This window comes from Ovis aries, chromosome 18 (genome assembly GCF_016772045.2).
Source record: "Ovis aries strain OAR_USU_Benz2616 breed Rambouillet chromosome 18, ARS-UI_Ramb_v3.0, whole genome shotgun sequence".
Classification (NCBI taxonomy): Eukaryota; Metazoa; Chordata; class Mammalia; order Artiodactyla; family Bovidae; genus Ovis; species Ovis aries.
Window position 1 is genome coordinate 19,029,389 of NC_056071.1, and position 16,367 is coordinate 19,045,755.

The 16,367-nt window shown below is 49.8% G+C and overlaps 1 protein-coding gene, 1 long non-coding RNA gene and 1 pseudogene across 3 annotated transcripts; 1 reads left to right on the forward strand and 2 right to left on the reverse strand.

The window, feature by feature from the left end:
- LOC101123072 (myeloid-associated differentiation marker-like) overlaps nt 1-16,367 on the reverse strand; it is a 115,468-nt pseudogene that overhangs the window by 12,204 nt on the left and 86,897 nt on the right.
- Nucleotides 304-10,498, forward strand: LOC105611446 (uncharacterized). 2 transcript variants are annotated; one of them, XR_009597199.1, is made up of 4 exons: nt 304-760; nt 909-1,032; nt 9,336-9,418; nt 10,367-10,498. It is a non-coding gene; the product is annotated as an uncharacterized LOC105611446 (long non-coding RNA). The 2 variants fall into 2 exon arrangements; XR_009597198.1 differs by having other exon boundaries at nt 304-1,032.
- LOC101117021 (myeloid-associated differentiation marker-like) lies at nt 15,010-16,002 on the reverse strand. The gene has a single exon (XM_015101777.2). The coding sequence runs from the start codon at nt 16,000-16,002 to the stop codon at nt 15,010-15,012; it is 993 nt and encodes a 330-aa protein (XP_014957263.2).

A 16,367-nucleotide genomic window follows, 5' to 3' on the forward strand; every position in this document is an offset into this window, starting at 1 on the left:
CCTTGCTTGTTTTCCACGCAAGGTCTTGTGGATAGTTAAACACGGCTCCGGAGTTGGATGTTGTTTCCTGTTTCACTCAGCCGGTTCAGCTCTCCCTCTGTCTGTCCTTGAGTTTTCAGAAGGATACAACCACTGATCTTTAGAACAGATGTGCTGATCTTAACAAAGTAAGGGCCACACTCAGGTTCTCCGTCCCCAGTAAGGCGCCTGGTGGTTTTGTCAAGTCTCCTACACCCTCAGCAGGTAGCCTGCAGCTGCTTCCTGCTTCCCTCCTTGCTCACAGCCTGCTTTCACTTTTTATTTAGAGAAGCAAACTGGCCTCTGAAGGAGCAGCTGAGCTCTTGACTGAGTGAGTAGAGGGTGTGCGCCCTGGGAGCCCCCCATTCCCTTCTGTTTGGGCAGATTGCTTGCCCTTTGGAACTTTGGGGTCAGCTTGGACACTGCAAGTGTGGGACATGGCTTGTTTATGACTCTGTGTGTGCCTCTCCCGGAAGAAGATTTGTTTATTTGAAATATGTCCTGGGGGAGCAAGTAAAGTGAAGTGAGGGGCCATATCTATCCCTTCTAGAAGTCCACTGGGACGCATGTTGGCCGATTGGCAAAACTAGAGCATGACTCTGTAACCAAGAAGAAAAATGAGTTTTAAATTTTCATACATCCTAACCCATGTATGTTTTCTAGTCTAAAGAACAGTGTACCCCCGAATGGGTCTCTAAATTCCTCCACTCTTTGGCAATTAGAACTGATTTTTAAAGATCTGGTAAGTGGCAGCTTTCCTGTTACTCTATAATAAAGGTTCTTCCAACAAGGGGACTAAATTAATGGTATTGATCTCGGGTGGCCTTGGCCGGTGTTTGTGATCCCAATCACTCTCTGAGGAATAAACAATGGACTGTGACGAACTTCAGGGTCTTGAAGAGAGCTGCCTGCAGTGTTGGTGGGGAGCAGCGATGTGGCCCTCCCGCCTCAGTAATCAAAACAGCAGGTCCTGCCTCTGCGGGGAGAAGGGCATCGCCACTGCCAGCACTGAAGGTGATGTTAGCCTGGGTGTTTTATTTTTCTTTAACTTTTATTGTCTCAAGGACAAAAATTACTGGGTGACTATATTTTTACATGAAAAGTTTCTTTTCAAAGTTTGTCGATGGGTGGTGTTGGATGGGCGGGCACTGCTGATGCCACAGTCGAGGAAACTGTGTTGCTTGAGTTTGTGCTGCACAAACGTGTGTTTCTATGTGTCGGCTGTTTTCTGATGCTGCCTCCTGCTTCTCCAGGACCCACACATAATATGATCTAAATAGATGTAAATATACATGGATTTTTTAATTCTCTGGAATTTCTGGATACCATCAACCCTGCTGTCAGTCATAGGTGACGCCTTGCCCTTTCTCCTACAACTGTAATATTCTTATTTAACCTCAATACAAAGATAAAAGGGAAAAACCCACAAACCCGACATACGCTAATTGCCCCAAATTTTCTCAGAGCTGGGAAGGATGGAACAGATTTTTATTCTCACCCAAGCCCCCATCTCTTGGAGCCCTTAAAAATGTCTCCACACTCCCACCTTTCCCCAGGATCTGGGGGCAAGGCCCAGCCCACTACAAAAAGCAGTTGTGTCCCCAACACTAGACTTTCTGTCCCCTTAGCTCTTAAAGGACCAGAGCCCGGTTGACTGTATTTAAAGGTGTGTCCCTGCGTGCACGCCCAGCGTGTGTGTTTGTCTGTGTATGTGCCTGTATGTCTGTGCTCACAGGTGCATTTAGACCAGCAGCCTTTATAATAACTGGCGGACAGGAAGCCACCATTATTGTGTTTAGTCTCCTTTCTCAGCCACAAACCCCAGAGCCCAGCACCCTGGAGTCACCAGGACTGGAGGAGTCAGGCATCAGAGCTGTGGCGGCAGGGAAGGGGGTGGGACAGGGGAAGGCCCCCCCCCCCCCCCGCTGCCCCTCGGTCCTGTACTGGGAGGAAGCATGAGTCTTCACCCATGGGTAGGTGGGCTGGATGGGGAGGGCTCCAGGACATGGTTCCCATGGCAGGCAAATCTTAAGGAGCAATGAAATAAAATTCATATTTTAAGGCAAGACAAGAAAAATTTAAAGTTCTTCTCTGCCTGTTTTGACCTCCTCCCTGCCCTGAAGTGTGCAGTGTGCGTCCGCAGTATGTGTTAACCAGACTTTCCGAAGGGCAGAAATACCTGACCCAACAGAAAGATCCATTTTTGTTCTTCTAACCCCAGCCTTGTGATGTTATATGACACTGCCTCCTATGACCTTAGTAATGTCACTAGCCATATTACTCGTAGTCTACCACTTTACAAGAGTGTTGTTTCTTGCATCAACAAATGTGTCATTGAGTCTCTGATAAACATGGTGATGACCAGGTGACCTTACATGCAGTTTTATAAGATCCATGACTTGAAATATGGGAAGAAGCAACAGGAGGGACCGTTTCTGAAGCCTGACAGACAAGTAAGACCATTGTTCCAGGGGATTCGGGCTCCTGTTACCAGAACTAGAAGAAGAATTGCACATCGAGGGGCCCATCAGTGGGATCCTCACCTGACCTGGGAAGATTCCTCCCAAACCTTGATTGAGATTAAGATGCAAACGAATAGATTGTGGGATAAAGAATGTTGCCCACCACCCAGTTCTACAAGAATCAAGTCACTAGCTGCTGCAATTCACTGACCTACAATCCACCCTGAAAGGAAGTCGTGAAAAAGGTCAGGATTGTACTTTGTACTCTGAGAAAACTGGCAGAACCTGCCCTCACATACTTGGATATCTTCAGGAGACTTTTCTCTGAACCCAAGTTTCCTGCATCTGTCCATGCTGATAGGAAGCACTAAAAGCATGAACCATGATATCTGTTCTTCCTGAGTGAAGCAACCTTCTACCAAGGCGTGGGCTGGTTTCATGTCCTTCCCCAAATCACATAAACACTGACCTCCAACCCTGATCTCCTCAAAACAGCTCTTGGAGCTTCTTGAGAGACTGTCTCCCCAGTTAAATTTCTCAGGTTGGTTTCAATAAAATTTCCAATTCTTTCTTAGATTGTCTGACTGACTATTGGCTAATTTTTTATCCACAAAAGCAAGCATGCATTGATCTTTGCAAGTCTCAGTGCAGGAACCTCATATTCTTATATTTTTCTAAATCAAATTGAACACAACCCTGGGATCTCACTTCCCAGGAGGATGGAAATGTCTCTGTGCTTCAGAAAGAGAATTGTTCAGGGAAGGCTCACTTGAGGGGCTCGCTGTCCAAGCCTCATGGTTCATGGGATGGCTGCTCAATTCCTCCTGTTGAGAAATCGGGACAGAAGTACATCAAGGTTGTATACATGAAGGTTGTATATTAAAGTATACAACCTTTAATGCAGAGTAGATCATGTGAAATGCCGGACTGGATGAAGCACAAGCTGGAATCAAGATTGCCGGGAGAAATGTCTATAACCTCAGGTGTGCAGATGACAACACCCTTATGGCCAAAAGTGAAGAAGATCCTAAGAGCCTCTTGATGAAAGTGAAAGAGGACAGTGAAAAAGTTGGCTTAAACTCAACGTTCAGAAACCTGAGATCATGGCAACTGGTCCCATTCCCTCATGGCAAATAGATGGGGAAACAAAGGAAACAGGAAGAGACTTTATTTTCTGGGGCTCCAAAGTTACTGCAGATGGTGACTGCAGCCAAGAAATTAAAAGACGTTTGCTCCTTGCAAGGAATCTATGACCAACCTAGACAGAATATTAAAAAGCAGAGACATTCCTTGTCAACATAGGTCCATCTGGTCAAAGATATGGTTTTTCCAGTAGTCGTGTACGGATGTAAGAGTTGGATTATAATGAAAGCTGAGCACTGAAGAATCAATGCTTTTGAACTGTGGTGTTGGAGAATACTCTGGAGATCCAACCAGTCCATCCTAAAGGAGATCAGTCCTTGGTGTTCTTTGGAAGGACTGATGCTGAAGCTGAAGCTCCAATACCTGACTCATTGGAAAAGACCCTGATGCTGGGAAAGATTGAAGGTGTGAGGAGAAGCGGATGACAGAGGATGAGATGGTTGGATGGCATCACTGACTCAATGGACGTGAGTTTGAGCAAGTTCCGTGAGTTGGTCAGAGAAGGCAATGGCACCCCACTCCAGTACTCTTGCCTGGAAAATCCCATGAACGGAGGAGCCTGGTAGGCTGCAGTCCATGGGGTCGCTAGAGTCAGACAGGACTGAACGACTTCACTTTCACTTTTCACTTTCATGCATTGGAGAAGGAAATGGCAACCCACTCTAGTGTTATTGCCTGGAGAATCCCAGGGACAGGGGAGCCTGGTGGGTTGCTGTCTATGGGGTTGCACAGAGTCGGATACGACTGAAGCGACTTAGCAGTAGCAGCAGCAGCAGCAGCCGAAGTTGGTGATGGACAGGGAAGCCTAGCGTCCTGCAGTCCATGGGGTTACAGAGTCGGACTCGACTGAGTGACTGAACTGAGCTGAACTGAGAGGTTAAGGGCTATTTGTCACAATTCCAAGGCCGCTCCAGTCCCCTCACTGTGGCACCCAAAAGAAAGCGTAATCATCCTGTATTTAGTTCAAGCTTCTCATCACAGGGGCTTCCCTGATGCTCAGATGGTAAAGAATCCTCCTGCAATGCAGGAGACCCGGGTTTGATCCCTGGGTTGGGAAGATTCCCTGGAGAAGGGAATGGCAACCCAACCCAGTAGTCTTGCCTGGGAAATCCCATGACAGATGAGCGGGGTGGGCTGCAGTCCATGTGGTCACAAAGAGTCAGACACAACTGAGTGAGATCCCCTTAGTCTTCTAGTCATAGAGGAGGAGCAGCTGGACCCCAGGGATGGCAGCACCTGTCCAGAGTCACCTGTGTGTGGCAGAGTCAGAGTCAGGACCCAAGTGTCCTGTCCCCAGGCCGGCTGTCCATTCATGGCCCCACGCTGCTTGTGACAAGTGTGGCGGCAGCATCCTCCAGGCTGGGATTCTGCCCCGTCCACCCTCGTTCTGCACAAACCTGCCCCGTCCCCTGAGGAGGGCACTCACTGCTGCTGAGTCAGTTTCCTCATTTGCTAGATGGGGGAGGGCTGCCAGCGACCCCTGGCCCTCCCAGCCCCCCTCTTCCCGGGGCGCCTGGACTTGCCAGTCCTGGAGACTCAGAGGTGGAGATGGCACCGGCTCCCTCCCCTCTGGCCACCCTCTCTGCTTGTTCCCTCTTGGCTGCTGGGCCCTGTTGATTGGTCACATCCTCCCTGATTACACAGACCCTCCTTCCCCACGACCTCTGCTTGGTGGGGACCATGTTTCTCTCTCCCAACCTGAGTTTCCTCAGTCACTGCCCAGGGGTCCAACTCTCCAGTGATTCTTGTCAAAACGAGAAACTACATCCAGGCGCCCCCACAGTCTGAGGTCTCCCAGACTCCCTTGTTCCTTCACGTTCTGGACTTTCCACTTCTTCAGAGTCCAGCTCAGCAGCCTGAATGCTCTTGCCCTGTTTAGGGAGCTTCTGTTTCCTTTAGCAAAAAGAAATTCCTTCCTGCTGGGCATATAGAGAGCTGACCATAAGCAGGGGAAGATGAAACAGAAGCCCAGAGTGAAGGGAGGCAGATCTGGGTCCCCGACTGGATTCACAGTCACATCTGCTCTGACTCCAAAGCAGACAGGCTGGGGGAGGAGCTGAGAGATGCCCACACAGGCCTGTCTCCAAAGGCAGGGAGAAGGGAGACGCCTTGGGTCCAGAGGTCTGTGGAGGGGAAGCTGGGGCCCCCAAACCCACCTACTTGGTGACCAGGGCCAGCCCTTCAGCACACACAGTTGATGGATCTCCATCAACAAGTCTTTTCCTGATGATTGACAGCAGGGGCTGATGGAAACAAACAGACGTAGAAGAAAAATTTTAATTATCTACTTATTTTACCTGATTCCAGAAAATCAGGAAGGGGCCTCAGAAAGCAACAGGTACACAGAAACACACATACGTGTCACCTCACACTCAAGCAATGCAGTTCCTCTCACAATGGATGCAGCAGCAACCACCCCACCCCCAACCCCAAACCACCTGCCCAAGAAATTCTGAAAAGAAACTTTCTCTTTAAGAACAAGTCACCCAATAAGTTTTGTCCTCCTGACCAGAAGAAAGAAAAAAGAAATCCCAGGCTAAGACACCTTAAGGCTGCAGTGGCCCTGCTCCTCTCCCTGCAGAGGCAGGACCTGCTGTTTTGATCACTGAGGCAGCAGGCCCACATCGCTGCCCCTCTCTAACACCGCAGACAGGTGTCTTAAAGTTTTTGTGTTGCTTCACCAACTCCTACTTGGATTCCCCAGAGAGAAGCTGCGATGGACAGTATCTACCCCTGGCTTCCTCTAAGATGGCCTCTAGGCAGCGGGTGTTTAGTGAGCCTGCACAAATTCTGGAGCCAATCTCAGGTGGGGCTGGAACACCCAGGTGGGGCCCAGGGCCCAGGGTCTCTGCTTCAAGACTCCTGCCACTGAAAATTATAGACTTCCAGAGATTTTAGATGAAGTTAATGGGCAGGTGCCCTGTACACTCCTCTCCCATGGGAGATGGGTGGCCGAATCACACAGAGGGCTGTGTGCTGTGTAGTCAGCACCTTAGGAGGCAGGAGGGGGCGGTGGGCAAGGAAGGGAGGAGTCTCAGGTCCTGATAGATCAGAAGAAGGAAGATGGGGACAGGTGGTCAGGACACAGGAGAGGAGAAAACCAAGGATGACCAGAAAAGGGGCAAAAAGCAGAAAATGCAGAAAAGATGAAAGAAGCAAGAGAAAGAAGCAAAATAGGACTTGGGCAACCACACTAAGCAGGAAGGAGACAGAGCAGAAGGAGGGAAGGGGACACAAGAGATGCCGGTTTGATCCCTGGGTGGGAAAGATCCCTGGGAGAATGAAATGGCAGCCCACTCCAGTATTCTTGCCTGGGAAATCCCATGGACAGAGGAGCCTGGCAGGCAGCAGTCCATAGGGTCTCAGGACTTGGACACGACTGAGTGACTAAACCACCACCGTGACCGCAGCCACTCCAGCATGATTCTCCCCGCCCACCAAGTCTCATCAGGAGACTTGTCTTATCCCAAACCTCACAGCTGGGCTGGGTCTGGCCTCAAACATGAACCTTTTGTATCTCCCTGGGCTGTGAGTGCCATTAACTATGGAGACACAGGGTAGTACGGTCCTTATCTTTAATCCCAACCCTTCAAGTCTCAACCCTCAATATTTCAAAACTAAAAGAGATATTTAAAAATCTCAACCTTCAATATTTCAAAATTGAAAACAAATATTTGCCAATTCTTTTTTAACCAAATCTGACCTGAAGACACATGAGACATGTTATGATCTCTGTTATTTCACTTGTGACTATTCAAAAGTTCAGTTGTAGAAACACGAATGTGTCTGATTACAAGGAAGGGATTGTGGATTGTGCTGCTAACTCCATTTTACAGATGAGAAAACTAAGGCTTGGGGAATCAAGTGCCTTCCCTAAGGTCAGAAGATTGGAAGGGGAACCCCGTATGGAAATGCCAAAGCTGTGAGTTTGAACACTTTGCTCTACAGCCCACACATCAGCAGGGCCCGTGGGTGGGAGCCCTGGGCTCTGGGATGCAGGACATGCCTTCAGGGCCACGACCTCCTTCCACAGCCCCCGAAGACACATGTGTCCTTGCGTCTCCTCGCTGCAGCCATCACGAGAAGGAGCTGCCATCTGAGGGGACACAGCCCCCAGCAGAGGAGGGCGGCTTCAAGGGTGCACAGGGAGGAGCCCTGGGGTGAGAGCAAGGCTGTGGGGACATGAGAAGTAGGGACTGTTGTGAATCCCCTCCCCCACTGTTGCCTTCACATGTGACTCTTCCTCATTGAGGAAGGGAGACCCCAAGCCATGACTCCAAGGTGGGGCCACACTGAGCAAGCACAGAATAGATTAACACAGTGCTGGGCTCCAAAGCTGCCATCCAGGTGGAATCTGGAAAGATCTAGAAGTCCTACCTGATGAGGATATTCCTGGCCTGGGAGACTGGTCAGCAGCTTCCAAGACAGGAAAGAAGGGACTGGAAGTGAACAAGGATGCTGTGTCTGATGCTGACCCGGAGCCTTTCAGGGCATCCCAGGGAGAGGGTGGGGATGGACGGATGATCACCCCCTTTTAAGGGCAGGAGCTGAAAGAGGAGGCCCCAGCAGGACGCCTGGGAAGCGACAGCCCTGAGGATGCACCCGGGACTGGGGTGGGGGTGGGGCAGAGTGGAGATGATGAGCGGGGGGAGGGGGATCCCAGGGTCCCAGTGGCCCTGAGGCAGCCCAGTAGGTGTCTTCTGACCCAGAAGAGATGCAGGCATGGAGCCAACCTTCCCATGGAGGAGGGGCCTGGACTGGAACTGAGACAGAAGAACAGGGGCCTGAAGGGGTTCCAGGGCTGTGACAGGGACACCTCAGGCTGCGTCCATATCTTGGCTACTGTAAACAGTGCTGCAGTGAATATTCAGTTCAGTCATTCAGTGTGTCTGACTCTTTGCGACCCCACGGACTGCAGTACGCCAGGCTTCCCTGTCCATCAGCAACTCCCAGAGCTTGCTCCAACTCATGTCCATCGAGTTGGTGGTGCCATCCAACCACCTCATCCTCTGTCGTCCCCTCCTCCTCCTGCCTTAAATCTTTCCCAGCATCAGGGTCTTTTCCAGTGAGTCAGTTCTGCATATATGCCCAGGAGTGGGATTGCAGGGTCATTTTTATTGTTCAGTTGCTAAGTCGTGTCCAGCTGTTTGCAATCCCATGGACTGCAGCATGTCAGGCTTTCCTGTCCTTCACCAGGGAGTGTCAAAGGTCAGCAGCTGCCGCAGCACAGGATCCAGCCTCCCCAGAGGCAGATGGCAGATGCCCTTGAATTGTTGTTGTTAGAAAAGGCGGAGATACAGAGATATTTTGAATTATAGTTGGGAGAAGTTGAGAAACTAGAAACCCCGCTGCAGGAATACAGCTGTAGTTCTGGGTTTCAGCAGAAGATAGGAGAGTCATGGGAATATATTATAGGAAGCCCCCTACAGATGAAGCTTTACGCTGTGAACTCAAAGATACGAATGCCCGTTTACAAGAGTTAGTTCATTGTCTGGCGCACAGCGTCACGTGCTTGCATCCTCTCCAAGGGCTTGAGTTTCATGTGCTTTACCGTATAGTGCTGCACAGGGTGCAGTAGTGGTGTCGGTGGTGGTTTAGTCGCTGAGTCGTGTCAGAGTCTTGCGGTCCCAGGGACCGTAGCCTGCCAGACTCCTCTGTCCATGGGATTTCCCAGGCAAGAATCCTGAAGTGGGTTGCCATTTCCTTCTCCAGGGATTTACCCGACCCAGGGATGGAATCTGGTCTCCAGCATTGCAGGTGGATTCTTTGTTGCTGAGGCACCAGGGAAGCCCAAGGTACGGTAGTGCATTACCTTTATTTCAAGCCCAGGACATCCAGAAGCAGCGTACAGGCAGCACAGATGCAGCCGGTACTTGACTGTTCAGTCGACGCCAGCCTCTCTAATGCCAGCCTTGTACTGAACTTTTCAAGTTTCACAGTGCTTGTCAAGATACTGTACTGTAAGGTTAAAAATGTTTATGTTTGCTTTTTATGTATGATTATGTGGCAAGTATTCTAAACCTGTTACCGTACAGTACTATATAGCTGATTGTGTTAGCTGGGTACCTAGGCTAACTTTGCTGGACTCATGAAAAAATTGGACTTACAAATGTGCTCTCAGAACAGAATTCATTTATATGTAGGGACTTACTATAGTCTCCTAGGGCTGCTGAGACAAGTTACCATAACCTTGATGGCTTAAAATAGCAGAAAGTTATCCTTTCACCGTTCAGGAGGCCAGATATCTGAACTCAAGATATCAGCAGGGTCCCACTCCTCTGGAAAACCTGAGGAAGAACCCATTCCTTGCCGTCCAGCTGCTGGTAGCTGCTGGTCTTCCACAGTGTTCCGGGGCTCCTGGCAACATCACTCCTATCTCTGCCTCCATCTTCACACCACCGCCTCCTCCGTGTGTGCTGGGCTATGACCTCCTTCTTTACTGGCCACACCTTGAGGCAGGCGGGATCTTAGCTCACCAATCAGGGTTGAACCCGCGCCTCATGAAGTGGATGCGCAGAGTCTTAACCACTGGACCACCAGGGACAGCCCTACATCTCTTTGAAAAGAACACCTATTATCGCATTCAGGGCTCACCCAGAAATCCAGGATTAGCTTCTTAGCTCAAGATTTTTTATCTTAATCAGATCTGCAATGTTCTTTCCCCCAAATGAAGTAACTTTCACAAGGTACAGGAATTTGTCACGGAAATTTCTCTAGAGAATTTTTTTTTTGTTTTTTTTCAGCCTACAAGAGAGACTGATGGGATTTAAGGAAACAGTATATTTTCCCACTGTTTACCAGTAGATGGGGACATTCAGTAAGAAATCAGCCGGAGCAGGAAAGAAATTGCTGAATAAATCTGAAAGTGAAACTGACTTGAATCAGCAAGCGTGAATTTCTTAGTGGACATGTTCAACAAAGTTGATAGGCTCCATTTTGTGTGAATAAACCCCTCCTTTTCTGTGGTTCTGTTATCACTTCAATTGGCCAGAAACCTGGAACATTTGTGTAGATATGAAAATTTCCGATGTGGCAGGGAATAAAGCAATGCAGAGACGATTCTTTGGGTAAATGTAAATCGACTAAAGCCTGGGTTACAGATTTGAATTCTGACAAATAGAATTTAAGGTCACAAACATCATATGGGATAAGGAACTATTTTATGAATTGATGAAATGAACGTAGGTGAAGAAGACATGACAAGCACACACATAGATGCATCTGACAACATAGCCTCGGATATACGCAGCAGGGCAGCCCAGGAGAGCTTTCTACAGTGACGGGAGAGTTCAATACCTGCCCTGTCCAACACAGGGCGTCTTCAGCAGCTCAGTCGTGTCCAACTCTTTGCGACCCTTTGGATTGTAGCCGTCCAGGCCTCTGTCCATGGAATTTTTCAGGCAAGAACACTGGAGTGGGTTGCCATTTCCTCCTCCAGTCCCATAAACTGCTAACAACATGTGGGAATAGGTACTGAAATGTGGCTGGTAGGACTGAGGGGTTGAATTTTTAATTCTGCTTTAATTTTAATTAATTAAAAATGAAGTAGCCAAACGTATCTACCGGCTGCTATTAACATATTGGACAATGTGGGTAAAACAAGAACTGGAAGAACTGTGAGGCGACATACGATAGCAATGGCAGCATCTGGAAATAGTAACGTGCTCCGCTCAGAACCGGGTTTATGAAGGAAACAAGAAGGGTGACTCTGAGGTGGTGGCCACGGGTCTCGCCACAGTAATGACTTTTACCATCTTCTTTCTCATTTCCTGTTTTGACTTGAAGACAGTTGAATGCTTACACTATTCAACAGCATATTCTTTATTTACTAGCAGATTTCATCCACTCTCCTTATGACTCATGTTTTATCATGTTTTGAGCTTTAAAAAATATTTTCCCCTTAGGACCTTGGATCAATATTTGGATGTTCCACTGGGTTGAAGTTAACCTGTAGTAAATGTCCTTCTGCGAGCTTATCATGTAGGTTCCCTTGATCCTTGGCTCGTCTCCACTATGACCCTGTCTCTCCTTCCCCTCACAGACACTAGCTGCCCCAGGAGAAACCTGTAGTTACAGTCTTTCCTTCTCTTTCTCAGTCTCAAATGCACTGGCTCCCGTCCTGAGGCTCTCAAAGATTTTCAAACTGTCACATCCAATGAACACTTTTCAGTGCTGATCCCACATGAACTCTGCTTACCTCTGCACATGTAACCAGGTTGACCACATCCTCCTGACACTCTCTTCTCTATTATTATTATTAAAATGACAGGAGCCTCTTGATCTTTTCCTCTTGATCCTGCCTACTTCTTGGCAGATTCTTCCTCTGCCTGCTGCTTAAGTATCAGTGTTTTCTCAGTTCTCCCCTCTCAGCCATCTCTGCTTCTCACACTGCCTAGTCTTTCTGGGAAATTGTACTCATGTTGGTAACTTCAATTATTTCCTTAGGAGATGACTAACTGCATGCGTGCGTGCTAAGTCGGTTAAATCGTGTCTGACTCTGTGCAACCCTACAGACAGTAGCCCACCAGGCTCCTCTGTCCATCCAATTCTCCAGGCAAGGGTACTGCAGTGGGTTGCCATGCCCTCCTCCAGGGGATCTTTCCTACCCAGGGATTGAACCTGCGTCTCTTACATCTACCTGCATTGGCAGGCAGGTTCTTACCACTAGCGTCACCTGGGAAGCCTCATGATTCACTAGCCTCTTCTTAAACACCTAACCTGTCCAGCTGGACTATCCTCAGGAGCCTCACAGTCAGCCTGTCACACAATTCTGATCTCAGTGAGGCAGCAGTGAGAAGTGGTGTAAAGTGAGATCTTAATTCCCTGCCCAGGAATTGAACCTGAGTAGCCTGGCTTCCCAGTGGTAAAGAATCCACCAGCCAATGCAGGAGATGAAAGCGACACTGGTTCGATCCCCTGGAAGTTCCCCTGAAGTAGAAAATGGCACCCCACTCCAATATTCTTGCCTGGACAATCTCATGGACAGAGGAGCCTGGCAGCTACAGTCCATGGGGTTGCAAAGAGTTGGACATGTCTAAGCAACTGAACACACACACACACAGCCTGGATGAAAGCCAGGAATCCTAGCCACCAGACCAGCAAGGGCCAGAGGCTAAAAGCTATTTCCCCCTGACTCTTGCCCGGACTGAAAAATGCATTTCTCATGGAAGCAAAAACCTTAAATGCAAGTACAAAGTTTATTATCAGAGACACAGCAGAGCAAGAAGTGGAAGAGGACGCTGAGAAACTGTTAGTTGAGCTAAGACAGAAGCAAGGCAGAGATGAGCACTCGGAGAGAAAGGGTGTCGGCGTGCCCCCTAGTGAGGAGGAGCTCAGGAAAGAGGCGGTTAAATCAGCTCTGTAGGGCAGTTCTTTGTCTTCCCTCTGGCCAGACATCCTGCTTTGACCCCTGGCTGATCTGTCTCAGAACCTTGCCCCTAGGTGTGCACACACCTCTCAACCAAGAGGGATCTTGCTACAAAGGCTTCTGGGAGAAGCAAGACTCTTTATGGCCTGGCATTGTCCCCCGACTTTTGGCCCCCAAGGAGCCTTTCTGCACATGTGTAGGGTCTCTCTTGCCCCAAAGAGGGGAAAATCTCTTGATCCTTTACTCGAACAGGGTTTATCCCCTCTCTGTTCCTGCTGTGACTATTCCCTTCAGGTGTCCACGGAGACAAGGCTGCTTGATCTCTTTCTGTTACTCCTATTTTGGAAAGCAAACAGGAGGCTGATGGTAAATGCCAGCCTGGAGCCCACCTAACTCCCGTCTCAGGAAATGCAAACAGGAGGCCAGTTGTAAGCTTCCAGCCTGAAGTTCCACTTGTTCTCATCCTTAAGAAGTGAAAACCAGAGACAAATCATAAATGCCTATCTCTCTCCTGCCTCAGCAGGACAATAAAGGGGGAGAAGAGTGAGATGATCAGACTTCCAGCCACGACACACGTGAGGGCGAACCTCTCTCTCCCAGAGCAGCCTCCGGTCAGGCAGAGCCCGTGGCGCACCGTCTGCATGGTGTGCGGCGAGCCTCTTCCACTTCCTCCTGTCACCTGTCATGGTGAGCCATTGCCGGCCGAAGGGAGCGGGTCTCATGCCTGAGAGGGGCTGAGGCAGCTGTAGCTGCCTGATGTCCTCTCTCTTGGAAGAAAGGACAGAAATAAGAGAGGACAGAGAGGGGAGAGGGCAGAGAGAAAAGTGGAGAGATCTCAAAAGAGGGAGAGGGAAAGGGGAGGGGGAGAGAGTTGCCTGAATGAGGGGACTCAGGGCCGCCAGGGCCAGAGACAGACTTACCAAACTCGGTGACATTGAAACAGGAGGGTCAGATGGCCACTTGTCACCCATAAGGAAGCTGCTTTCGGTGGTCTACGAGGTGCCACATCTTCTCCCTGGAAGGGGCAAATGCCCCACGTTGGGGGCCACAAAATATATACCAACCAGGGTTCTTGGCCCCCTCAGTCAATGGAGACTGACTAGAAGCCAGACAAGAAATTCAGGCAAGACTTTACTGGGGCCCCTGTAGAAACAGGGGGAAGTGAGAACAAGTAACAGATTCCCTTGCTCGCTCCATGAGGCAGAGGTGTGGAAAGCGTACTGCTTATACACGGTGAGGGTAGGAGGTATGTCCAGGGGTCAGGATGGAGGGGTGGCGGAGGTGATTTGCTCACCCCTTGGGTGGCGGTGTGTGCGGGGTGGGGGGGAATGCTCAATACCCTGCTTTTCTCCCAAGTCCTTCTTTTTGCTCCAGGCTCTTTACAAGTGGCAGTTGGGTTTTGTTTTGTTTTGTTTTGTTTTTTTTTAATTTTTTGGTCTCTTTGTATCTTTATCTGGAGTTGGCCCCAACTACACAAGCACAAAATTATTTTTGGGGCCCATGCAATTTCTTTGCATTTTGTTTCTGGAGGAGACATGTGTCCATGTGCAAGCGTTGCAGCAAAGGGTCTCAGGTCCCAGTCTGTTTCATAATCAGGAGGGTGTGCCTAATAGGACCCAGCAGCCAAAAGGAAACAAGCAGAGAGGGTGGACAGAGGGGAGGGAGCCGGCTGCCATCTCCACGTCTGAAGCTCCAAGACCGACAAGTCCAGGGGCACTGGCAGGGCTGGGAGGGGAAGGAAAGAGAAAAGAGAGTGAGATGAATGGGGAAGGATGTGAGAGGAGAGAGGAAGCCAGGAAGAGGATGTTAGGGGATGTCAGAAATTGGTGGGAAAACTGCAGTGAAGAGAACTAAGTGTCCCCGGGCTAGCCTGTGTAAAAGTGAAGGTGTGAGTCGCTCAGTTGTGCCTGACTGTTTGCGAGCCCACGGACTGAAGCCAGCTAGATGCCTTTGTCCGCTGGATTTCCTAGGCGAAAAGCTGGAGTGGTTGCCATTTCCTTCTCACAGGGATCTTCATGCCTAAGGGAGCGAACTCAAGTCTGCCGCGTTGCAGGCAGATTCTCTACGGTCTGAGCCACCTACAAAAGCTTCTCGGACTAGATACACCATGTCAGCCGTGTAAACCAGCAGGTTGATGCCTGTCAGGATGGCCACAGCCAGTCGTTGGTCCCAGATGCAGACAAAGATGTTGAGTTGATCAGTGCAGGTCATATCGCTGGACCGCTGGGGCTGCCCCCCCAGCTTCTCGTGGAACTGGTAGAGGGGCCAGAGGATTGCTGCCGTGACATAGAGGAAGACAGGGAGCACAGTCTGCACCCACAGCAAATGGGGGAAGCGGAGGGGAAGCTTTTTGTCGTTGTCACAGTCACACCCATTCATAAGGAAGTTCATGACCCCCAGGACGAAGCAGGTGGAGTACACGGCCACACACCACACCAGGGCCGGCTGGTGCAGATACAGGTCAGTGTTGCAGATGAAGGCGAAGATGATGTTGGCCGCATAGTTCTCCAGCCTCCTGAGCACACCTGGGAATGCTGGCCGAAAGCAGGACATTCTACCGGGTCGGTGACAGACCCAGGCCACTTCGATGGCATAAAGCAGAGCAGCCACGCAGGAGAAGGCAGTGCTGGTGATGGCGTGGTTTTGGGTGGGGCCTGGATCAAAGAACTGGATGCAGGTGGAGCCGAAGATGACGGCACCTGAGAGGCAGATGACGGCAAAGTAAGAGCCAAAGGCGTAGAGAACGCCATCCCAAAACAAGCGGAAGTGGTACTGGAACATATCATACAAGTGGAGGAGGCGCTGGATGTTAGGCAACCGCGGTTTGGAGAGACTGCCCAACTCCAGTATGAAGCCGAGAAGGGTCAGGCTGAAGCAGATGGACCAGTTGAACAGGCACCAGTTGATTACACCCACCTTCAGAGTGTCCTTACTGGTCAGCCAGATGGGCACGAGGGTGGAGAGCAGCTGCCCCACGCGGAGGAAGAGGCTCCAGCCTGAGGACAAGCTCATAGCGCTCCTGATGGTCAGGCAGGTCACGGGCTGCAGTGTTGTATGTAACCTTGCTTGCTTTCCACCCAAAGTCTTGTGAATAGGTAAATGCGGCTCCGGGGTTGGATGTTCTGTTTCCTCTTTCACTGGGCTGGTTCAGCTCTCCCTCTGTCCTTAATTTTTCAGAAGGATACAACCACTGATCTTTGGAACAGATGCACTGATCTTAACAAAGTAAGGACCACACGCATGTTCTCAGTCCCCAGCAAGGCGCCTGGTATTTACTGTCAAGTCTCCAATACCCTCAGCAAGTAGCCCACATCCGTTTCCTGCCCTCATCCTTGTATAAATGTGGGCTGAGCCTTGCAGTGCTGGGGGCTGGTTCT

Excerpts from the sequence above, each read along its gene's own strand:
- LOC101117021 (XM_015101777.2), bottom strand. The coding sequence starts at position 16,002 with ATGAGCTTGTCCTCAGGCTGGAGCCTCTTCCTCCGCGTGGGGCAGCTG.